At 45.7% G+C, this 25,500-nt stretch overlaps 1 protein-coding gene across 2 annotated transcripts in view; it reads left to right on the forward strand.

Annotated features, from left to right (window-relative positions):
* Positions 1 to 25,500, forward strand: part of CAMK1D (calcium/calmodulin dependent protein kinase ID) — a 433,382-nt gene that overhangs the window by 151,632 nt on the left and 256,250 nt on the right. For both annotated transcript variants that reach the window (XM_047067247.1, XM_047067248.1), the window contains exon 2: positions 10,489 to 10,620. In XM_047067247.1, coding sequence (XP_046923203.1) covers positions 10,489 to 10,620 — 132 coding nt within the window. The remainder of the gene's footprint in view (positions 1 to 10,488; positions 10,621 to 25,500) is intronic.

Here is a 25,500-nt window from a genome sequence, read left to right on the forward strand (position 1 = left end):
TGACGAGCATTGTCACAACGCGAACTGCGCCCGTGGTTTTAGATGCAGGGATGTAGTCAGAATGAGAATTGATCTGGGCAAAAATCACGCCAGTGGTATGAATATTTAAGAATGTTTCGTCACGGTTCTCAAAGCTATTAGGGGAATTTGCTAGTCATTGTGGGATTTACCAAGTGGAAGAGGAAAATGGGATTTTTTTTTTTTGAGTGAAAAAAGAAGGGCTATTTTTAGCAGGAGCCTCCCTATTTGTATGCATAACTTAACTAAGGTTAAGGATATGCCTCTAATTTGAACTGGTTGGTGAGACACAGGTACCAATTCATAAGGGCCTAGTTTTTTAAGAAGTAGAATTTTGATACTTTTAATTTAAGCATTCACATAAACATATGGTTTTCTTTTTTTTTTTTAATGTTTATTTTTGAGAGAGACAGAGCGCAAGTGGGGGAGGGGCAGAGAGAGAGGGAGGCACAGAATCCGAAGCAGGCTCTGGGCTCTGTGCTGTCAGCACAGAGCCCCACGCGGGGCTTGAACTCATGCACCGTGATATCATGACCCAGGTGGAAGTTGGACACTCAGGGGACTGAGCCCCCCAGGTGCCCCAAACATCTGGCTTTCTATGTAATTGCTAAGTAGAGGTTTTAGAACACATACTTTATTATTATTATTTTATTTTTTTATCTTAGAGAGAGAGAGAGAGAGAGAGAGAGGTGAGGGGGCCACAGGGGGAAAGAGAGAATCCTAAGCAGGCTCCACACTCAGTGTGAAGGCTGACTCGGGATTCAATCCCTAGGATCATGACCTGAGCAGATACCAAGAATCAGGTGCTCAACTGACTGAGCCACCCAGGAGCTTAGAAGGCACACTTTAATGAGCAGATGTCCTATCTAAGTGGGATACCAATTTTCATACGCATATGTGTTCTTGAAGCCTGTGTGTGAAAACAAAATGTGTTTTTGCTTTGTTTGCTTGTCAGTGGACTGAATCAGCACTACAAAATGTCATCAGTGGTGTGTGAATTAGTGGAGATTGTAGATCAGAGATCAAACTGGAAAGAGTTTCTGCCACTTCTGAAATTGTCTCATTTCTGCCTGGAGAGTTGCTCACACCATCTGACTCCCACTACTGTTTTTATCTGTTTGGGTTCTCTGGGGTCAGTAAGATTATCATGAGAGTTAGCAGACAGGTTTTCTTACTTTAAGAGTTGATTCTGGTCTGGAACAATAGGTCTAAAAGACATCTGTCTATTTCTTAGATGCTCTGAAGCCAAGGGTCACCACCTTCATTTTTCACTGTGTGGTTTCTTTTCCATTTTTTCCTCCCTTCAGCCTTTAATATTGTCCTGGCCTAACACTGGGGGAAATAGTATGCTTAGTGGAAAAGAACATTTTAATTTATGGCCCAAGGCCTGGGGGTAACGTCTGTCTGCCCAGTCACAGGGCACAGGAATGGTAATGGGCTAGCGGCAACGGTGTTAATACAGTTAATAACACAGTCAATCTGATTTGTATGTCAAATGACTAAAAAGAACAAGAAGGCAATGATCCAATAATAGCTGACTCTAAGCGAATAGGGCAGATCGTTTCAGTGCCATCTGATTATTTCTTGGTCTAATTTGGGATGGATATAATTTTACTGAGCGATTGGTTTAGTGAGCTATCGTGAACCAGAACGACAGCTCTGGAATTCCTGATTCTTGTGGAAAATCAGAGGCATCTGTCATTTAATATTTAAAAATTCTTCAACATTTTTATTTATTATTTTTGAGAGACAGAGATAGACAGAGCTCGAGTGGGGGAGGGGCAGAGAGAGAGGGAGACACAGAATCCGAAGCAGGCTCCAGGCTCCGAGCTGTCAGCACAGAGCCCGATGTGGGGCTCGAACTCACGGACCGTGAGATCATGACCTGAGTCGAAGTCGGATACTTAACCAACTGAGCCACCCAGGCATCCCAGGGGCATCTGTCTTTTTAAGGTATCACCAGTTCAGTTGGATGGACGTTGGTAGAACATCTGCAGTGTGCAAGTTGCTGTAGGTTGTTGGAGGCTAAATGTCTGTTTTGTGATTAAATTGCTGTTGTATGAGAAAATAATTTGTTTTTAAAATATATGCACTTAAAGCAGTCAGCACATGCACTACCCTTTCTAAATACTCTCTGATATTTGTTCTTAACAACTTCATGGTAAAGATCACTAGAAATTGGGAAAGCGGTTGGTGCCTGGGTGGCTCAGTTGGTTTAGTGTCCAGCTTGGGCTCAGGTCATGATCATGCAGTTCATGAGTTCAAACCCCGGGTCGGGCTTTGTGCTGATGGCTCAGAGCCTGGAGCCTGCTTGGGATTCTGTGTCTCTCTCGCTCTCTGCCCCTCCCCCGCTTGTACTCTGTCTCTCTCTCTCTCTCTCTCTTTCAAAAATAAATAAACATTTTTTAACAATTTGGAAAGCAGAATTCATCGAATCTTGTTTTTGCTTTTATGGTTAATAACTGGTAGTGAGTAGGTGGGTTAGCCAGTGTAGCTCTGGGCATGGCTGAGCTCTGAGTTCTGGTCCCCCTCATCTGTGCCCTGCCCCTGCCCCCCCCTCAGTGGATGCCTGAAATTGCAGATAACACTGAACACTACATATAGTATGTTTTTTCTTATACATGCATGCTTACAATGAAGTGTAATTAATAACTTAGGCATGGTAAGAGATTGGTCAACAGTAACAATCAAATAGAGCAATTTTAACAATATGCTGTAATAAGAGTTGCATGGGTATAGTTTCTCTTAAAATGTCTTCTTGTGCTGTACTCATCCTTCTTGTGAGGACGTGAGATGATTAAACGCCTATCTGATGAGATGAAGCGAGGTGAACACTGTGACAGAGCATGAGGCTACATATTGGCAGGAGGGGACTCGTGTGCTTCTAGTACTTGACTGACTGTGGGTAAATGAAACTGCGGAGCTGAAACCAGGGCTAAGACGGTATATAGTAGCAGATCTGGAGGTAAGGTATGGCTTCCTGAGTGGCTCTAGGAATTTCTTTTTAACAACAGGCAGGTAGTTCACAAAACCATTAAATGCTGCATTTTCAGGCCACTCGGGAGTGTAAGGAATTCCCAGAGCCCAGGGGAGGGGCGGGGAGGGCTTTATAGCAGACACAGTCTAAGTCCTGGATGGCCCACCCTTACCGCGGTGGAGTTCCTTCTCACAGCTGACTAGGTAAAGCAAAAAGAAACGGCCCTTTTCAAAGCCATCATTTATGAAGTTAAAAGCAAAAGTAGTTGTTTAGAATTCTTTAGTCAATACAGAAAATGTGACATTTCCTCAAGTCTTGGAAATTCAGCTAGCAAAACATTGTTTACTTCCTCCTGGGTGCCTGGCTTGCAATCAGAGCGAGCTGCCTCCAGGTGATGAGATTTGATTTTCTTTGAAATGTAGAAGAAAAAGGGGAAGGTTTCAACTTTTGTAATTTGTACAGCTTATCTTCAGGAGCTGAAAATATTTAGCGTTTCAAGAATAATTTTTTGTTTGACCTTTTCAGTAATTGGTCACAGAGATTTAATTTAGATGGAGACTTGGTATGTTTTTCAAAAATGGAATGTTAGTGTTCTTTAAAAATCAAATAAGTATGTTGTGACATCCTGAAAAATGCAGTTTTTAAAACACTGGGATTTTTATTTCTCCCATGAACATGCATTTTCTAAAGTCCTTTCAAACGTCTAAAAAATCTGCCCTCTACTCTTTCCTCCCAAATTTGACTTATTTAACCAGGATGAAGGTTTATGGGGAGAAATATCATCTCACAATGTCACTGATTTTATATTTTTAACAGGACAGAGAGTGATCTTGGGATTCTGCAACTGTAGAATATTACTGAAGCACTCTGGCACACAAGTGTGCACTTTTTTTTAATATTAATTTATTCTCAAGTTATTTAGCCTACAGTAGTCTTGGCTTCAGGAGTAGAACCCAGTGGTTCATCCCTTACATATGACACCTAGGGCTCATCCCAACAAGTGCCCTCCTCAATGCTCCTCGCCCACTTAGCCCATCCCCCCACCCGCCTCCCCTCCAGCAACCCTCAGTTTGTTCTCTGGATTTAAGAGTCTTTCATGGTTTGCCTGCCTCTCTGTTTTTATCTTACTTTTCCTTCCCTTCCCTTGTGTTCATCTGTTGTGTTTTTTAAATTCCACATATGAGAGTGAAATCATATGGTATCTTGTCTGTCTCTGACTGACTTATGTCACTTAGCATAATACCCTCCAGTTCCATCCACATTGTTGCATATGACGAGATTTCATTCTTTTTCATCACCGAGTAATACTCCATTGTGTGTGTGTGCGTGTGCGTGTGTGTGTGTGTGTGTACCACATCTTCTTAATCCATTCATCAGTTGTTGGGCATTTGCGCTCTTTCCATAATTTGGCTTATTGTTGGTAGTGCTGCTTTATATAAACATTGGGGCTTTAAAATGTATCGGGAAAGTCTCAAAGAATTTTTATGCTTTGAGAGAAAGCTTTGAGGTTCTTTCTGCATAGACTTGCATACAAATGTGGAGGAATGCGTTATGAAGGAGGAAAGGGACTGTATTATTTCCCTCAACACAGAGAGGAAGGTCAAGAGTGTATCATTTATCTTGGGTGTCTATGGCACAGGGGAAATGTAGAAAGCTAGATGGGGACACAGACTAGAGCCTCAGATCGTCCAAACTGATCATCCAGTTTGGTGCTGGTATTGCTAGGGATGGAGACACAGGAAAGCGTGGCTTAGGACACCTGCTGTCACGTGGGAAAGTACATAAAGGCCCCAGTGGAATGTGTAAGTGGGATAATGCAGGTGTAAGCCAAATGTACAAGTCTCAGAATGAGGGCCTTCGGGTGGGGAGGCAACTGAGAAAGCCTACAAAGAGAGGGAAGTATACGAGCTGGGTCCTTTAAAACATACGTGGAATTTCGCCAAGCAGAAAGAAAAAGGAATGATGTCTGAGGAAGTGGAGAAGTGGGCAGGACTTGAAGCAAGGTCAGTGGTCTGAAAGGGCATGCCGCCAGTTGACTGATGTGGTGTGGGAGTAGGGGTGATGTGTGTATAGCGGGGTGTGTTTGTGTTGGCGAAGGTGGCTCTAGAGTAGATGAGCCCACAAAGCTGGGGTCAAGTTGAGAAGAGCTTTGAGCGCCATCGATAACTTGCAGAGGAGGTGAAACTTTACCTTCTAGACACAAAAGCTCAGAGTTTTAGGTAGGGCAGCAACATAATCTTCGCTTTAGAAAAGTAATGCCAGTAGCAGGTTGGAGAAAGCAGCTGGGGGCAGAGGGGCCAGGAGAGGGTCCTGGAAGTAGTCCAGAGTGAAATAATCCGAACTTGAACCTGGGCAGTGGTGCAGGGATAGAAGAACAGACAGGGATCTTGAACGAGAGATGGATGAGTGAAACAGGTTTCTTGGCTGCATTGTTGAAATGCAGACATTCATTCGTATCTCATTGGTAGAAATGAGAGACAGCACCCAGGAAGAAGTTTTGGGATGAAGATACTGTTCTGTAATTTTGGTGACGCTGCTCTCGAGAGGCTGGTTGGGAGATTGAGCTAGAAAGCTCTCGTAGACAGCTGGCAAGATGAGATTTGCACATGAGTGAGATTAAAATTTAGATAAAGGTTAGGGGGCCATGTGGAAACAGGTGGTGGAAACTGGAAATAACAGATTTTCCAGGGGGAAGGGATGGAGTAGGATGAAGGGAGATTGGAGATGCAGCCTGGGGGTGCACTAACCTTTGATAGGAGGAGGGGGAGGAAGAGGAGGAGGAGGGAAGAACTGTGTTGTAGAACCCAGAAGAAGTGAGTTTTAGGAAGGAGGCCACACAGGAAACTGCTAGGATGAACAGCAAGAGGAAGCATTGGACTGAGCTATTGGGAGACCCCCTCCCTCCTCAGGGGGCCCAGACCACCTGATCCCAGGCAGGCGGTGGGGGTTGGGGGTTGGGGAGGCAGACTGCAGAGAGCATGGGGTCCTGGGTGCCGGGCAGGAGCAGGACACCGCACAGACTGCCATTTCAAGACGCAGGTGCGCTCAGTCTGGCTGGAAGTCTCTACTGTTCAGTTAAAAAAATTTTTTTTTGAATATTTATTTTTGAGAGAGAGAGGGAGACAGAGTATGAGTGGGGGGGAGGGGCAGAGAGAGAAGGAGACACAGAATCCGAAGCAGGCTCCAGGCTCCCAGCCATCAGCACAGAGTTGGATGCTGGGCTTGAACTCGTCGACTGCGAGATCATGACCTGAGCCGAAGTCGGAAGCTCAACCGACTGAGCCACCCAGGCGCCCCAACCACCGTTCAGTTTTAAATGTGTTGTGCTTGTATTTCACACTGATGGAGTACAGCCTCCTCTGACCTCTCTGTATTTTTAAAACTCTGTAACTCTCTGTCCCTGCTTGTGTTCCTAGGAATTTATTTCATTGGGTTGCCTGAAACCTTTATGGACTCAGATCATTTTTCTTGCTGACTTCCTTCCTGCCACAGGCCCCCTCCCAGCCTGCCTCCCTTTTCTCTCCTCGCCCCAACCCCCAACCCCCACCCCGGCCCAGACACACACATTACTTTGTTATGTAATTACATTGCAAGTGCCCAGACTCTTCATTCATGTGTTTCTGCTTCTGGTGTTTTTAATTAGCTTTCCTGCAATGGGGTAAGTGTCTTCAAGTGATTTCTATTTATTGCAGGAACAGTAACAATGTATGCTAATCATATATCCCCTAGGAAGACCAGAGAGCTTTGTCTGTGGAAGGAGGTAAATGCGCATTGTTGGGCTAAATGAGGAAGTGAGGTGGGGATTTGCACGCTCAGGGAAGGATGGCAGCTCATGCTGAGGCAGGGTGACCCTCCGTGGCTGTCATCCTCCCTGCCTGAGAGGCAGGCTCCTTCTGCCAGCAGCACACGGTGGCCCAGCAGAGTGTATGGAAAAGCACCTCAGAGGGTTACAGGTAACTAACTCCCTGTACACTTTTTGGGATGCTGTAAGAATTGGATTAGTTGACAGGCGCCAAAGCGCTTTGTGTCACATGGTCCCCAACACCTGTAGTTATTCATTTCTTTTTCCTTGAGGAGGTAACAAGAGAAAAGATTTTTTTTTAAATATCTTTTTTTTAAAAAATTTTTTTAATGTTTATTTATTTTTGAGACAGAGAGAGACAGAGCATGAATGGGGGAGGGGCAGAGAGAGAGGGAGACACAGAATCGGAAGCAGGCTCCAGGCTCTGAGCCATTAGCCCAGAGCCTGACGCGGGGCTCGAACTCACGAACCGTGAGATCGTGACCTGAGCTGAAGTCGGACGCTCAACCGACTGAGCCACCCAGGCGCCCCACGAGAGAAAAGATTTATCATGTTTTTTCAGTGCATCCATCCCCAGGTAATGCCATTGAGTAGAACTGGGCAGACTTTTTATTTTTTCTTGCGGTGAAACATAACATGAAATGTATCACATTAGCCATTTTTAAGTGTGAGGTTCAGTGGCATTAAGACAATTCACATTGTTATGTAACCATCACCACCATCCATCTCCGGACATCTTTTGTCTTCCCGAATAGAAACTTTGTCCCCATTGAACACTGACTCCCCATTCTCTGCTTCCCCAAATCTGGCAACCTCCGTTCCACTTTCTGGGTATGAATTTGACTAGCCTAGGTACTTTGTGTAAGTGGAATCATATGATACTTGTCCTTCAGATTCTGGCCTATTTCGTTTAGTATAATGTCTTCAGGGTTCATCCATGTTGTAGCAGGTGTCAGAATTCCATTCTTTTTTTGTGGCTGAATAATAGTCCACTGCACGGACAGATCACATTTTGTTTATCCATTCATCCACTGATGCATATCTGGGTCATTTCCACCCTTCGGCTGTTGTGAATAATGTGACAGTGAACATGGGTGTACAAATATCTGAGTCCCTGCTATTGATTCTTTTGGTAGCATGCCCAGAAATGGGATTGCAGACTGCATTTCAGCCTGAGAGAATAGGACCGTAACCTTGGCTTTGTGATTCTACTTGTTAACTGTTGATGGAGATGTCTGGAGTCTTGGGGGCATCCTTGGCCATCAGGGGCCTGCCTTGTCCCCTTTCACAGGTGACTTGTGGTCAAGCCCCAGCTGCTTAGCCTGTGAAGCCCCTTACATATCTATGTCCCACTGTCCTGCCCTCACTCAGGGTCACAGATAGTCCATCCCTCCTGAAGTCAGGGATGAAGGCAGAGAGCCCTCGATCCAAGAGTGCCAGTGCCTCACCTTGACCTCAGTGTCTTGCAGTAGCCCACCAGTACTGGCTCTGATGGAGGACCTAGTTCCCTCCCTCTTCTGTCATGGCCCCAGGGGTCAATTCACACAGAAACCTCACTTCCCACTCTGTTTTCCAGGAAGAGAACTGTCCATGGAATAAGGAGGTGCTTACTCTTCTGAGCGCTTGATAGCTACCCAAGCCGAATCCCTCCTCTGTGTTGGGCATAGTCTGTTACTCTTGGTGCAGATTCTGAAGAGGAGGGAGTGTGGTGGGTGCAGAGTGGGGCAGGGGGCAGCGGGGAAGTCTAACAGGTCTGGCAGTGGTCACTGCTGCTAAAGGGCTTCTCTCCCTTGTGGAAAATGGACCTGGTAAGTTCAACAAACTCAGGAGAGGAACCACTGTGGTGTCATCAGCATCAGGGACCTAAGTGGCAAATAGGGAAACTGAAAACAAATGCATGGACTCCCCAGTAGAAAGTCACCCATCGTGCCAGACTCCTCGTCTTCCCTCACTGATTCTTCTGATCTGTAACATCGTCCTTGTTCCACCTCCTGGAGGATAGCAGAAGGGACCATATACATGATTGTGCATGGTTCCATCCACCTGAGAACCCTTGTTGTGTGGTGAATCCGTGTCAGTCTGTCCCCGAGACAGAGGTGAGGAGAAGAGACAGCCGGGTTTGGGGGATCCCCTAAAGTTGCCAAGAATTGGTTTCCGTAGGTGGAATCCGTTGGCAGTGACCAAGCGCCGCTGGGAACGTCTGATTCCATTAATCACTCTGTGATCAATCTGTTGTGGGTTTTTTGTGTTTCTATTTCATAATCGTAGTTCTAGTTGATTCTGGAAGATTTCTGTCGATGCAAGGCATGTGGTGCTGTGAGGGAAAATCCTACTCGATGTGTGGATTTGGGCAGAAGATCTTTGGTTCTGACATTTTTCCTTTGGTTCTTTGGTAGAACCCCCAACCTCTCCCCCTTGGGTTTATATAATTCTATAGATACATATTTATCTCAAGTTTATGTTCCAGAAAGAACACTGTCTGAAGACTCACAAGTTACTGTGCTAAGTAGAGTGAATTCTTCTCCCCAGAAGGGACTTTAAAACTATATATTTGTATTTCTTTTGGTCTGTGGATGGATGTGTGTCCCTGTCAGATGGGTAAGCAGAGGGAGAGGAAAGTCTGAAATTCTTGCTTAAGCATCTCTTTGATGTTGACTGAAGAACAGACCCTCAGGCTCTGGTATTGGGTTGATATTGGTCCTTCTAGTGGTTTCTTTTGATGTAGGAGCGTTTGTCTCTAATTATAACTGTGTAGAAGCCATGTGTAGTGTCCCTCTGAAGGAAAAAGAGTTGGTCCTTGACAAGTCTAGAGACAGAGAGTGACTCAGTGGACAGTGGTTTCTCCATGGCCCGTGTGCACAGGGCCCAAGTTACTGAGGCCTCGAGTGGGTAATGGACGAACCTATTCCTGTTTGAGCCCTTAGGGAAGTTCTGCCCCCCAGCCCGAGTATGGTACCTAGGGTGGGTGACGTGGTGGCCACTGAGGTGCTGGCTCTGGGGCTCGATGACCGCAGAGCCTCCTCGGAGAAATGAGCTCTCCAATCCCGAATGTCCTTTGCTGCTCTGCCTTTGCAGAGTTCAGTTTACATTTTCAGGCAGAAAAGTCTCCCCCACTCCGGGCATCGTGTGTGCTTTTGCTTGTTTGTTTAAAAAAAAATAAGCCGCTTATTGAAAACTTGTGTGTTTTTGCCAATTAATTAACCCCATGTCAATACCACGCGTTGCACCAGCTCATGCTTCAATGATATCCTTACCTGTCTCTAAGAATTAATTAATGTTTGCAGCGTGCTCTGAAATTTTCTTGGGATGGAAGGACCTGTGAGGAAGCTAGAAATTTTGGCACTACTTTGTCATTTACTTGGGTGTGGGGGCTGGCAAGGGGATGGGCATGCTCTTTCTCCACAGGAGCCATTCCGGGAGTGTCCCTGTTCACTCAAAGGCCACTGCTGCAGTGTTCTGTGGGGTGGCAGGTGGCACCGGGCGGTGGCCAAACCCACGTGGACATCCACATGTCCCATTGCACGAAGGTACTTGTTTGCATCAAGAAGTCCAGTAGGGAGCTATGCGTGCTAAAAAAAGTAACAGTAATGCGGACGATTGTTGTTATTATTCCTTAGACCTTGGTAGTGGGATCGGAGGAGCCACAACTCCTGCGTCTAAGCCGCTTCCTTTTCTCCCTTTTTGTTCACAGCGGGGCGTTTTCTGAAGTGGTCTTAGCCGAAGAGAAGGCGAGTGGCAGGCTCTTTGCGGTGAAGTGCATCCCGAAGAAGGCGCTGAAAGGCAAGGAGAGCAGCATAGAGAACGAGATAGCAGTTCTGAGAAAGTAAGTGACCCGGGTGGGGGCACTGCCTCCTTCTCCAGCCACCTTTGGATTGTTGGGTCCCAATCCAGGGGAAGGAGCTGCAGCCAGGAGCTAGTTGCTCAGCGGTGGTCAAAGAGGGTGATCCGAGCGCTGGAGGGGGTGGGCTGTGTTAACGATGACTGATGTTCTTACGTTGCATTCAGAACATTTTGCATATGCAGTAAATCCTGATTTGCGAGTATAATTTGTTTCAGAAATATGCTTGCAACCCAAAGCCCTTGTATACCAAAGTGAATTTCAAGAACCATTGGCTCAGTCGTGATCATGTGATGTTCAGCGTCACATACGACTCATATTGCAAGACATTGCTTGTTTATCAAGTTAAAATTTATTAGAAATGTTTGCTCGTCTTGCGGAACACTCACAGAACAAGCTACTCACAATCCAAGGCATTTCAATTAAATATTATATATATTATATATATATAATATATAATCTCACAGCTTTTGTGGCAGTCATTGGAGCTACTCTTCCAAAGAACAGCAGTCAGGTGGACTTGGTTTTGAACACACCCTAGCTGGGCGACCGTGGGCTGGTCCCTGAACTCTGAGCCCTTCTCCATGAACTGGAATTAATGATCTCTCCCTCACAGGGGTCCTCGGGAGTAGGTGAGATGGTGCCTAACAAGTGTTTATAAAGTGCTTTCAACAGCACCTGCTATGTTGTGAGTGCTTAGCACAGGGTAGCCACCTGCTGCTCGTATTGTTATCATTTCTTTTCTTTTACAAGAAGGAGATGGAGCTCAGAGTAGAGTCACTTGTCCCACACCTTGTGGCTCCTCTGTGGCAGAGCCTGGAGAGCCAACTCCATTGACCAGGGTTATTCCATGCTCTTTAATGGGTCTTCTGCTTCCTGCCACACACACACGGTGCATGGCCCCCAGCCCATCCCACAGAGTGCACTGCTCAAGTGCTTCACCTCTTCATTGGGTTTTATTTTTGCTCCCATGTGTAATAGAACCAAAATCTTGCCTCTAGCATAGTAGCATACACAAAGCCAAAACACTGTGGCTGGATCCACCCAGATGCCTGTGTCTTTTGTTGCCCAGCCAGCTGCCCACATCACTGTGATCATGCTGTTGCCCCGAGTCTCACAGGTTTGGGGGAACAAACCCTTATATGGTACCTGCTTTTGCACGTTTGGAGTGTATCTGAGCATTACGCTATGAAGTTTTTAAGAGCTTCTATTAATGAAGGATGTTGGAAATATCCTTGAAATTTTTGGGGTTTGGAATCCACACACAGCAAGAATTCATGTACAGATAAGCAAAGGGGAATGGGAACATGCCTTATAGGGCGTCAAGACAATATCTTACATACTCACATTCTTCCAGTGTAACCCACCTCTCCCACTTGTCTCCCTGGGACCAGTAGTGTCTTTTGAATTATGCTGTGTTGCCATCATTGTGAACCCAGGGCCACCAAAATGGTCAGGATGGTCTGTCCTGTTCCGCAGCATGTGTGATACGTGTTCCAGAACAAATAGGTCTCGACAGCTTTTCAGTGTAAGGGTTTTTGCTTATTTGTTTGGTTGTTTGGTTGGTTTCTAGGTTCTCTGGATTGTCTATTAGGGACCCAAAGAGTTTCAGATTGTCCTGTGGAGGATTGCATGAAACGAGTCTATGGAAGAGAATTTGGGAAAACAAATTACTCTAAGTACATTAGCATCGAGCAGGAAAGCACTATGTTAATGAAACATTTATTTAAATTGCTTATCTTCCAATATGAAATCAGCACTTGGGGGAGAGGGTATTTGCAGCCACGTCGCAAATATATGACACTTTAGGTAGAATTCTGGGTGGGCCCAGAGCCTTCCAGAGCCTCCACCGGGGGCCCAGGGGCTGCCACTGCTGAATTGAGAATGGCACCTTTATTTTCAGGTAACTCTGTCATAGGCTTAGAAGCCACACAACCAGGGAAGTCAGTTTTTATTCTCAGGGTTGTTCTGCATCTACACGGGCAAGGGACCCCCAGATACAGACATCACGAGCCAGTCTTGGTTTACACCACGATCATTCTCCTTTAATTAATGTCTCAACCCTGAGCCTGAGTCAGTAATCACTTCTAGGGAGAGGGCATGGAGAAGCAGGGAGGGCAGGGACTTGGAGGGATTCGTTTCGATCGTTTCTCACTCCCAGCTGTTGGAGGGCTTTGAAGTGTGATTCTTCTTTGAAGAACAAAGAACAGAGAAATGATTCCTCAGGGGATAAGAAGGTTCCGTATCTCCTGTACTGATGTAGTTTTGGTCTTCCGCAGATGATTTGCAAGTGAAATAAGAGGCAGTTCCATATCAGAAGCAGCCAGACTGAAAGTACGCGAAAGGTCAGGAAAATAGTTCTGGAGCCGTTAGAATGTGATCGTTGAAACATGCACACATTTAACCAGTATTTATTAAAGTCCTACGCACCAGGTGGCACTGCTAGGCACCGAGGTTGAAGAGATAAGAGATAGTTTCTGCCTTCCTTGTGTTCCTGAGTAAGTGTGATCATGTTGTAGATACCGTGAGAGAAGACTGGCCAGAGGCTTAAGGCTAGGGCTGTCTGGTGCTTCCTTCGGGGTGGAGTGTGAGCAGACGTTTCCTGGAGGAGGTGGGTTCACACAATGAGTATATTTGGGGTGGTGCAGAGAGGCAGGGGGATATTCTGACCAGGAGGAGCCACCCCATCAGACGGGAGCCAGGCTCGTGTGCTGGGAACGGCACGTAGCTCATCTGACCAGGGCAGAGGGTTCAAGGTGAGGCATGGGGACATGGGGTTGGAGAGGTTGGACTGTAGGGGATCACATTCCCTGCTTTGGACTTGGAACATCATTCCATAGTCGATGGAATAGCCACTGAAGGGTTTTAATGCAAGAACAACGTGATCAGGATTGTTTCATTAAGATTATTGTGGTGGAACATTGGATAGATTGGACGCGGGGGGGCCTCAATGCACCGGGGCAGTGTCGTCAGAGGAGTCTGGGAAGCAACACATTGAAACAGGAGCTGTGAGCCAGGATGGAAGAGACAGAGATGCGGGTGTGCACAGAATGGAATCTCCAGGACATAGGGATTTGGAAGACGTGGAGAGAGGGTTGAGAGGAGATAGGGTTGTAGGATAACTACCACGTTTCTGATTGGATAGCTGGGGTGGATAGCAGCTCCTTAACTGAGATCAGAAATGCAAGCAGGTTGCCTGGGTAGCTTATTGAGTTAAGCATCGGACTTCAGCTCGGATCATGATCTCACGGCTGGTGGGTTTGAGTCCCATGTCAGGCTCTGTGCTGACAGCTGGGAACCTGGAGCCTGCTTCGGATTCTGTGTCTCCCTCTCTCTCTGCCCCTCCCCTGCTTGCACTCTGTCTCTCTTTCAAAAACAAAATAAACATTAAAAAAAAATTTTTTTTAAAAAGAAAGAAATGCAAGCACTGGAGGGCAGGTGGTGAGTTCTGATTTAGACTCACTGAGTTTGAGGGTCTTGGGATGGCCAGTTGACCAGCCAGTCTCGAACATGGTTGTGATCTGGGCTTGGTGGATGTTAAAGTTTTCTGAAATGACATAGAACAAAAAATCTTTTGGTACTTTCTACAGCTACATCACTGTAGATGGGGTCCCAAGGAGACCTACTTTATGCCTGCTTCTGCTCTGTACCTAGTCATTTCTGTGCCATTTTTGATCTAAGCAGGCCCATCTGAGAGATGGCTTGTGCTCTTATGGGCTGTGAGCTTATGCAGGGTGAGAGATTTATGTATTTCATTGAATCAAAGTAATGTAGCTAATTTATCCTTAAGGATGTCTTTATACTTGCTCTGAAAGTGGTTCTAAAATGAATTTTCTACTTGATAAATAGATATTAAAACAGGCTCAAAAGGAATAAAAAATGACTAACATCACAGTAGACAGTTGCTGTGTAGCAGAGAACTCCTGGTCGCATCTGGCATTTAAGAGGCAGGGTCTATATGATCCTGCATGAGTTTCTCCAGCAGAATGGTTGGTTTTATAGTCTCAGGAATGGAGTGTTTTATGCCTTATGGAATATCACGTTCTTAATGTTCCATCCCCTGATTGGATTATAGAGCTTATAGTTTTTATGGTGTTATTTACTTCGAGGGCAGACATTACCCAAATCGAATTTCAAGAACCCCCTGTGCATTTTTGGAGAGGCAGAAAGGCATATATAGGAGTGTGCATTTAAATGCAAGATGAGGAGAGAAGGAGAAACATGAAGCTGGAAAATGGAGACAAGAGAAGCAAAACAAATGTATCTAGAAGATCCCTTTCCTAATAGCTGGGGGAACCGAGGCTCAGCCTGGTTTAGAGGCACCGTGTGAATGAGGCGTGGCACCAGAGTTCACCGTGCTGTTCCCAAGGATACTCCACAGCTGCAGAGATTGTCTTGCTGAGGGGAGGGATCTGGGGAGGACCTGCTTTGAAATTGGATATTCTCCATCTGGGTGCATTGGAGAGTCCTAGCTGAGCGTCTCCATTGTTTTCTCCCTAAATCAGTGATCTTCTACCTTGGGTGCAGGTTAAAATCACCTGGGATGCTTTTCCGAACATCCTGATGACCAGGCCCCATCCTAGACCGAGTGTTTTGGAGGTTATGGTGGGGTACCTCCCCTGCTCCCACCTCATGATTCAAACACACCAACTTCTCTGTGTTGAGAAGAGCTGTTTAGGGTCCTTGCCTCCTAGTCTCCCCGCCCAGGGGATGGGAACGCCCTTCTGTGTTCAGGAGTGTGGAAAGATGTGCACGCACAAACCTGCCAGACAGTTTCCTTGAGGCGATAGGCTTCACTTTAGGACGGCACTCAACTGTGGTCCCTTTCAAAGAGCCGGGTTTCATTGTAAGCCAGGGGAATTGACATAAGCCTGCCATCCCATTAGTGGGGAGCCCAGCTATTGGCCACTGGCTGGGTGCAAGAGGCGAGCCTGGCTCTTTCAGGGTGGCAGAAGGAAGAGGGACAGTTACTGGCTATTCCTGGCCTGAAGAGGCTGGCGTAGGAGTTGGTCAGGTCAGCACAACTCAGCAACAGGTGTGTATGGGAAGGGGATGGGGGCTGCTAAAGGTGGCAGATGCCAAAACCTAGAAGCCCCTGTGGCCAAGGTCAGGGTGGATTGCTGGAAGCATGGCGGGTCTGGGCCTTCTGGAGAGAGAGTGAGTCAACACTTAACCGGCCACAGCAGGGCTGCAGAGGCTTGGATGCTCCTTGCCGTAGCTTGATTCTCTGGTTTTCTTAGACCAGACCCATTTCTCTCGGTGCAGACTAACTTGAAGGGAGGCGGCTTGAACACCAAAAGGTGAGGACAGCTGGTTTTGTATTAAGTAATAGCCTTCAGAGAAAGGCTTCCCCGTAGATTAACTCATTTAAATCTGGCTGGCTTCTGTTCCTGAGGCTTTGTTCTCATGGCCGGCTGGCCCTGTTCACTGTTTAAATCACTGCCAAGCGCCAGTTTATTGTGTGTGTTAGGGAAACATACGCTTCAATAGAAATTCATTGATTCAGGGTGAACAAAACCACTTTTCCAATGACTGAAAATGGCTAAGCTGGTAAAGCTTGAGTTTCTTGGGCACCAACACAGCTTTTTAAGGGTCTATCTGACCTGTCTAGAAGGTGGTATTCTAACACAGGGAGACCTTTCTTTGGGAAGGTAGTTTTGGAATTAAGGACACTGGCAGGAAGTATGAAAAGTCATGGCGAAAGGCCATGTGATAACAAATAGGGGGGGTTTATCGTTTTTGATTCTAGAACCCTGACTACCCTAGAAAACCCTAACTGAAAGTTCCTGAATTTTGGACAAAAAAAAAAGTCATTCACTTAAAACAGAGGTTGAGGGATGCGGGTCCCTTATTTGGTCATTGTGTGATTAAGGTCTCAATCTTGCCGAGCTTGGAGCACGCATGTGTGGGTGTGTCTGTCCAGTGACCCCAGGCCTCCTGGAATGTGGACACAGCCCATCCCGGACCTGTTGAAACCCGACTCTGGGGAAGCATCGAATGACAAGGAGGAGCTGACACTCTTCCCTATGGCCCTACCGGAGACCTGACCTCGATCTTGCCTGATTTGGTGTGCTTCCTCCCTTTTTTTCTCTATACCTATGCTTCTTTAGTTCTGGGGGCCCTGTGGGTCTGACTCCTGAGTGAGGAGTCTTTCCCTGCTGGGTAGACAGTCAGCTCAGCTTTGTGTGGACCACCGTTTGTACCCACAGTTGATACCCACTGTTTATTTCATCTTCACGTTTTGTGTGTATGTGAGAAATGAAAAATGGTCTGATGCCAACACAGTTTTACAGCCAGAGAGGCTACGTTCGATGCTTTCTAGTGGCTTCACGTGGTACCCTGTCCACATAATCCAAGAACATTTTTTATTTGATTTGTGATCCAGAATCAGCAGATTTTTTATTGTCCATTATATTTATTATCATCAGTGTATTTTATTTTATTATCAATTCCTTGAGCATTGCTTGCAGACCTCCAAGAATGCAAGGAAAATAGAATTGGTGGTATCCCTTACTGCAAAACAGGGATGCTCAGACTGGCCTGAGCAGGCATGTTGGTTCATCCATGCAGTGACCATGAACCTCTGGGACCTCTCCAGCCTACGGTTTCTGCTTCCCAAATACTGCCTTAAGTGTGGCTTTCCTGGATTGGCCAGTCTCCCTTCCATCAGTCCCTGCTCCCACGGCACTAGAAATAAGAGAAATAAGAGTTTATTTTATTTTATTTTTTAATTTTTAAAATTGTTTATTTATTTTTGAAAGAAAGAGAGAGAGGGAGACACAGAATCCGAAGCAGGCTCCAGGCTCTGAGCTGTCAGCACAGAGCCTGATGCGGAACTCGAACTCATAAACCGCGAGATCATGATCTGAGCTGAATTCGGACGCCCAACCAACTCAGCCACCCAGGCTGTCTGTGAAATAAGAGTTTAAATGCATGTCTGATGTTGATTCCACAAAGCCACCTGCATGATGGACTCCAAACTCACTTGTGAACAGGCGTCCCACTTTGTGATCTTTCCGTCAAGTGTGCACCTCCCTGCCCCCCCCACACCCCGTGTTGTAGTTTAGATCTCCCCAAAAGGAACAGATGATTCCTGAACAGACGATTCAAGCCTCTGCCTCTCCCCACCTCTCCTACCTGCGTCAGCGGGCCATGCCTCAGATGAGATGCCCTTCCTTGAAGATCCTCCCATGATTGTCCTTGCCTGGGTAGCCCTGCCCTCTGAGACCCCATGGCACAGCATTTACCTCTGTCCCTCCTGCTTCTGCCTGTGGTGTCTGCTTTCTGAACCCAGCCCTGAACTGAAGAGGTGATGGTGAGGGTGGAGGCCAGGGTTAGGTGGGGGACTCCAGGGATAAGAAAGAGGTTAGAAGCATGAACTTGGGTACTGAGTAAGGGAAGAGGGACCAGGGTGAGGAAGGAATCTGTTCTGATTTACAGCCCTCTCTGGCCTTGTGACCCAGAGGATGGCAGGTGTATCAGCCCATGCGGGCATTCTAGAAGAGGAGGGGAACGTGATTCTCCTATGGCCACGGAGCACACTTAAATCCAGTCTGGCTGTTCTACCCACCTTTTCTACTGTGTATGTGACAATGCAGGTATTTAGAGCCGTTGAAGAAACAACATGTTTCCTCACACGTTTAGAGGCAGTGTCCCTTATTTGTAGGCTTGTTTCCATCCTATCTAGAGTGCTACCTCCCTGCTCCCTGCCACCTAACCCCGTGGCTGGGGAGTGAGCCTCGTGTGGGCTGGTTGCTGGTCGAAGTTCCTCTAACAATATATCTTGGCAAATGCTTTCCTCCTTCTTCTGTGAACTTACTTAGCTCACGATTGATACAGATTTCACTTAAATGATTCCGACAGAAGTGTGTATATATTTTGTAACCTAATGCTTTAAAAAAGCCAGAATAGCTTCTATTAGAGGATCACACAGTAGGAAAAATGAAGTTCAGAAGTCCCGAGATAGACTAAGATGGCAAATCCAGACAAATAAATAAATATACATCAAAGGTCTACTGTTGTTTTTTTTTTTTTTTTTCTGTTAAACTTTGATTTTGTGACAATTCTGTTCTCTGCATGGTTTGGACATTATTTATATGGTCAGAAAAATTATTTTAGTGGGGTTTTATTTATGATTGATCATTTAGTTTATGTGTCATTTGGAGAATCAATTTTACTTTACATATTTGAAGTCCAAGGTTATCATTGAGGTGGTTTAAACAGTCACTATTTTATTTCATTTTAGTTTTTTTAATGTTTATTTATTTTTGAGAGAGAGAGAGAGAGAGAGAGAGAGAAAGAGAGAAAGGTGGAGACAGAGAATCCTAAGCAGGCTCTGTGCTGTCAGCACAGAGCCCACACAGGGCTTGAACCCACAGACTGTGAGATGACCTGAGCCAAAATCAAGAGTTGGATCCTCAACAGACTGAGCCACCCACGTGCCCCTAAACAGGCACTATTTTAAAGCTGTATGACGGACCATCTTTTCTCAAAGTCAGTTTAAAATTGAGGCCAGAGTCTTAGGTGACTGTCTGAAGTTTTCAAGAAGTATGTAACAAAAGAAATCATTTCTAAAATAGTAGTTGCATGGAATTTGATAAATGGGGTTCAGTATCCAATTTTTAGCCATTTGCATTTTTTTAATAAATATTTTTAAAATAGTGTTGACTGTATGATTCAGACATGTAGTAGGTATCACTGGGGACTCCAAACACACACAAGCATATTTGTGAACACGTACTGTGTTGTGATAGATCTGGTGTCAGAGCTGATGTGTTGGATACACGCATGTATACATGTGCCTGTGTGCATATATTCATGTACGTCTGTGTGGATATGTATATACACATATGCACATGTTCGCACATGTACATATACACGTATACACACATTTAAAAAAATTTTTTATAATGTTTATTTTTTGAGGTAGAGATAGAGTATGAGCAGGAGAGGGGTAGAGAAGGAGGGAAACACAGAATCCGAAGCAGGCTCCAGGCTCTGAGCTGTCAGCACAGAGCCTGACGTGGGGCTCAAACTCATAAACCGTGAGATCATGACCCGAACCAAAGTTGGGAGCTTAACTGGCTGAGCCACCCAGGTGCCCCGATACACACACATTTTAAATACATTTCGGTATTTTTATATGTTTCTACTGCAGAGCAGAACATTCTTCTTGCTGAATTTGGTAAATATACCCTCAAGACTGTTAAAACTCTGCGTCTAGGTACCTAAGTAAGATAATAATACATAAAAGCCTTCTGGAGCTTTGAAATGTTCATGTGTTAGGGATGATGCAATGTTAGGCATGACTACCCCCATTCTACTTTAGTAAGAGCTCGGAATATCTCTGTGGGAGAGGTGAGAGCAGAAACTGTTGTATCATTTCATGGAAGGAGAACCTGAGGTATAGAGTATAATTTGAGTGTGTGATGGAGCTGGGGGGACAGCAGAGAGCTTTTCATTAGTGGGGCTGCCTTCCATGTTTTAGGGTGCCCAGCCCTCCCTTCTGTTAGGAAACCACCATGGGAACTTTGGATGCTCTAGAAACAACAGGTAGGAGTCTGAGTGCTCGTAGTAAGAAATAAATATCTATAGATTTCAATAGATGATTGACGTCAACACGTGTCAGTAGATTAATTGAAATAGATGTGAATTAATTCAAGTAAGATATTGACGGGGCCCCTGGGTGGCTCAGTCGGTTAAGGATCCGACTCTTGCTTTTGGCTCAGGTTGTGATCTTGTGGTTTGTGAGATCGAGCCCAGTGTCAGGCTCTGCACTGATAGCGTGGAGCCTGCTTGGGATCCTCTCTCTCTCTCTCTCTCTCTCTCTCTCTCTCAACATAAATGAACATTAAAAAAAATTGATAACTCAAAAATCAGAATCCAGCTCTTGTCTCAACCTAGACTGAAGTCTAGAGCAATTTATACCTATCCTTTGAGATTTTAAATATAGTTATTCTCAGTTTGCCATAATTTAGAAACTAGCTGGGACTTCTACGAGCACTGTTTTATGTAATCCTATGAAGTAGATATTATCCACATCTTACAGATGAGGAACTGGGACCTCCTATGAAATTTCCAGAGGCCATGTAAGTAATACCAGGCAGAGCTTTCCCATTATGATTTGATCCATCTGGTGTCAGCGTGTTGTCTCTTTAAATCAGGGCTATGTGTGTTTCAGATTCTGTGTCTCCCTCTCTTTCTGACCCTCCCCCATTCATGCTCTGTCTCTCTCTGTCTCCAAAATAAATAAACGTTAAAAAAAATTTTTTTAAATCAGGGCTATGTGTTCTTTTTTTTTTTTTAATGTTTATTCATTTTTTTTGAGAGAGAGACAGAGTGCGAGGGAGGGAGGGGCAGAGAGAGAGGGAGACACAGAATCTGAAGCAGGCTCCAGGCTCTGAGCTGTCAGCACAGAGCCCGACGTGGGGCTTGAACTCATGAACCACAACATCATGACCTAAGCTGATGTCAGATGCTTAGCCACATATTCTTGATGTAGGCAACAACCCGCTGCATGTAGGGGGTGCTCATTAATGGTGAAAGAATGAGCCTCTAATTGTCTACTTTCTGCTGTCATTAGAGAGGCAGTATAAAATACTGGTGAAGACCTGGGAATCAGCCTACCTAAGTTTTCACCCAATGACATCACTTAGAAGCTCTGTTACCTTGGGCAGATGATTTCAACTCTGTGCCTCCATTGTCAGGAAAATGGGGATGACATTAGTACTTGGCTCAGATAGTTGTTGGAGAGATTGAAGAATCAATGCGCATAAGGCACTTAGAAGAGCACTTGGCATGTAGCATGGGCTCTCCAGATACTTGCTGTTGATAGGATTATTACATGTGCAGAGGACATCCTCCTAGATGCTGGGAATAGTGGGAATAGGATGGTGGGAGAAGATGCCTTTCCAGAAGTTACATCACACAAGTTTGCATGCCCTGTAAGGTTGCCCTGTGGGAGCCCAAGGAAACCCTGCTGGCAGAAGGAACAGGGCCAGCAGCACGAGGTGGCCGGATCCCCAGTGTAGTTGCAGAAATCACCGAGAATCTGTCAGCTTTGCTGGTTTTCTTGCTGAAAATAACTATGAAAGCCCATGCTCTCCTTGTCTGTCTTCCACTCTGCTTCCGCTAACATTAGTCACCGAGCCTTAGAACCGGAAAAGGAGCTTAGGGATCTTGGTCCAGCTCTCTGACGTTCAGGTGAAAGAGACAGGTCCAGCGAGGTTCGGTGACTGGCCCACGATCACGGAGCTAACATGAGCAGGTGTGGATCCAGAGTGGTGGTTTCTGACCTCCTAATTCAGAGCCCTTTCTGCATACCCGCCCTGGCTCCCTTGGAGGGCTTCCTGAAGGAGAATGAAAGAAAGAAATAACTCTTCCTTGTCTTTAAAAGCCCCTTGGTATGTTCGGTGCCCACTGAGGACTCTGTCCCACTAGCTTGGCCAGGTTCCAGTACAGGATATTGAATCAGGTTTGGAAAACTCCCCCGTGGTTTCAATGAGATGTGCCGTTCTTTCTGCTGCCCCCTCTGTGGTGATGCGGGGCTGCTGTGGTTCTTGTGTTCGGACCCACACTGCCTCTGGTACTCTGGAATTCGCTAGAAAGAGGCCCAGGGACCAGCCTCAGAGCCCGTGTTTCGGATGAAACACGTGAAGGCTTCGCTCCCATTTCAGGTGCGTTTGATGATGTTGGTCCTTTGTGCCCGTTTCTTGTCAAGAAAATGAAGATAGTACCTCTCAGAAGTGCAGTGGGAGGAAGCCAGCTGCAGACTGGGGAATAATTTGGGAAGTATGGAATGCTTCTCGGGGGTGTGGTTATAATCCGGGAAACCTGCTCCGCTCTCCCCATCCAGCCTCAGGACAGGGAGGTGTGCTAAACACCTGTGCCCAGCCCCTAATCCTTCTTTGGCCTGCCCGATCCTTTGCCGTCTCTGTACCTTTCCAGGATGTTCTAGAAACAAGGGGAGAGCAGCCTTCTTACATGCTGCCCTGGACATCAGACTGGGTTTGAGGGATGTTGGGTCATCTCACAGAGGCCCAGGGTAGGTGAGGCAGGACAGGGGGAGCCGCTGAGCAGGGTCTCGATTCACAGGCGCTGTTTGTGGGATAAGTCCATCTGTTCAGGAAGCCACAGAACTTTCATTAATGGAACATTTTTATACATCCATACGTAACTTTTTTTAGATCTAAAGGTCTTGCAGACCTTCTTTTAGGTCTTGCAGAAAGAAGTTTTCATTCAAGCATTGGCTATTCTTCAACGTTTATTTATTTTTGGGACAGAGAGAGACAGAGCATGAACGGGGGAGGGGCAGAGAGAGAGGGAGACACAGAATCAGAAGCAGGCACCAGGCTCCGAGCCATCAGCCCAGAGCCCGACGCGGGGCTCGAACTCCCGGACCACGAGATCGTGACCTGGCTGAAGTCGGACGCTTAACCGACTGCGCCACCCAGGCGCCCCTGGCTATTTTAATGAGTGTCCAGTCTGGAGAGAAAGGAATAATGCAGTTCTTCCTTCCTAACTCCCTCCCTTCCTCCCTCCCTCCCTCCCTCCCTCCCTCCCTTCCTTCCTTCCTTCCTTCCTTCCTTCCTTCCTTCCTCTTCCTTTCTTTCTTCCTCTCTTTTAAAACCTCAAGATTGTAGAAATAGGTGAGCAAGGGGACGCACCTTAACCTGACCCTCCAAGAGTATCCATGAATTAGTTGCTCATTGTTACTTATACCACAGTAACGCTGAAAAAAGAATAAGTTGCTTATTGGTGTAATTTCCTGGGGCATTATGGCCCGCAGTTTTTACTTTGCAGAACATAGTCATTTAGTGAAGTGACACAGTATTTTTTTCTGCAGGCACGGATGCTTTAGCTCATTTAGGTAGTTTGGGGACAATTGTTAGTAAGTTATTATGAAGTCCATTGTTCTTAACATGCTGTCGGTATGATTTTTCCGAAAAGATAGTATTCCTGCTTAAAAAATAATTTCGAATGAGTGGTTTTTCTTCCTTTACAAATACAATAATGTCAAGCAGTATAGTACAAAGTTCTGAATGGAAATTTTGTTCTGAAGAAACTACTTATGCAAGAAATATGCCTGATATTTCCACAATATTGTTGCCAAGTCAGACGAACAGACAGCAGTGAGGCTTTTCAGAACACGTACTCCGGATCCTATAGTCTCTGAGCTCAGGAGTTCAGTTCGTGTGTGCAGTTTTGTCTCCTTTTACACTACTTACCTGCATCTACTTTTTTTTTTTTTTAATTTTTTTTTCAACGTTTATTTATTTTTGGGACAGAGAGAGACAGAGCATGAACGGGGGAGGCGCAGAGAGAGAGGGAGACACAGAATCGGAAGCAGGCTCCAGGCTCCGAGCCATCAGCCCAGAGCCCGACGCGGGGCTCGAACTCACGGACCGCGAGATCGTGACCTGGCTGAAGTCGGACGCTTAACCGACTGCGCCACCCAGGCGCCCCATTACCTGCATCTACTTTTTGAACGAACTAACCCATAATGTCAATATATCATTTAGGTTTTTTTTTTCATTGTGTCTCTTTTCGAATAGTGTCCTGTGCTACATTTATTATACAGAGTCTTGTTCTTTTAGAATTTGGTTTCCCAGGATACAGATCTAGTTGAAATTTGTCCTTTCTCCTCAAAAGAAACCTACCTGGAAAAATGAAAAGTGGTACGGTCTTGAAACCAGTGTGCTAGATGCCTGCGATTGCCTTTTCACTTAAAGAGATGTGGCAGTGACCCTGGGTGGCTGTAGGTTCAAGAGCCGTCAAGTATTTGAAATAACGCAGGTCCCTTTAACAATTTTTTTTAATAGTTCAAACTTTTAGCTAATGTAGATGTGTCTTCTAATTACTCTGAATTGGATAGCTCTCACATCTACTTAAGAAGGTTGCATCCCACTTCCAAGATTGCAGAAATGTTCCTAGCCTTCAATTATTTCCTGCCTGCCTTCATTTACCTCTTTAAGATAGATTAAAAGGAATGGCTCCCTCTGTGGTCTCCCCTCTGGCTGAGCTGTTTTCACATCACCTCTTCTGCTTAAATGTACTTTCTCCTCAGCACCGGGCTGGGCTGGCCTTGGGTGGGGTCTGGTCTTCTGGTGCTTTGCTGGCCAGAGTGTGGTCTGGTGGAAAGCATCAGCACTTCCACAGCTTGTTAGAAATGCAGACTCCCAGGCCCCGCCCCGGCGCCTCTGAATTAGAAGATGCCAGGTAGCCAGACCCTCAAGACATTTGTTGGCTCCTTTACCCTTGAGACGCTCTGATCTAGGAAACTTCCCTGCAGGAAGCCAGATGATTTAGCTGCCCCTTCTGTGACATCCAGCAGCATCTGGTACTTTTCTCCCTTGAACCACTCACCACAATATAGAGTAATTAACCATTTCCTTTGTCTTTCTTTTCTGCTGCATTGAAAGGTCCATGAGGACAGGGGTGATAACTGAGATCCAAATGTATTTGTAGTACCTGGCAAGGTCCCTGGGACACAGCAGGCCCTTTGCATTGGAGTAAACCAATTTCCCACCAGGCAAGATTGAGAAAAGTGATATGTATTCCCTTCCCTCTAAAAAATTTCTATAAGCTTTATTTCTTTCAGTAAATAGAATCTTCAGGTACTTTGAAAACGTAACTAGTTGTATCTTAACAAAATGTTTGAGAATGACAAATCTACCTTCATTTCAAAGAGAGAAATTGACACTAAAAAGTAACAAAAAATAGTTTCAACATGATACATTAAATCCCCATCAGAACAAGCAGAGAATTCCCCCTTTGGTTGTCAGTTCTTCTCTGATGGGACACTTAATACTCTCTTTTAAAATGTAGACTGAGGGAAATGTGTGAATGGTGCCCCAAAGGCAGACC

This window comes from Lynx rufus, unplaced genomic scaffold (genome assembly GCF_022079265.1).
Source record: "Lynx rufus isolate CCGP_SWC_20201006 ecotype Redwood Valley unplaced genomic scaffold, mLynRuf1.p SCAF_7, whole genome shotgun sequence".
NCBI classification, from domain to species: domain Eukaryota; kingdom Metazoa; phylum Chordata; class Mammalia; order Carnivora; family Felidae; genus Lynx; species Lynx rufus.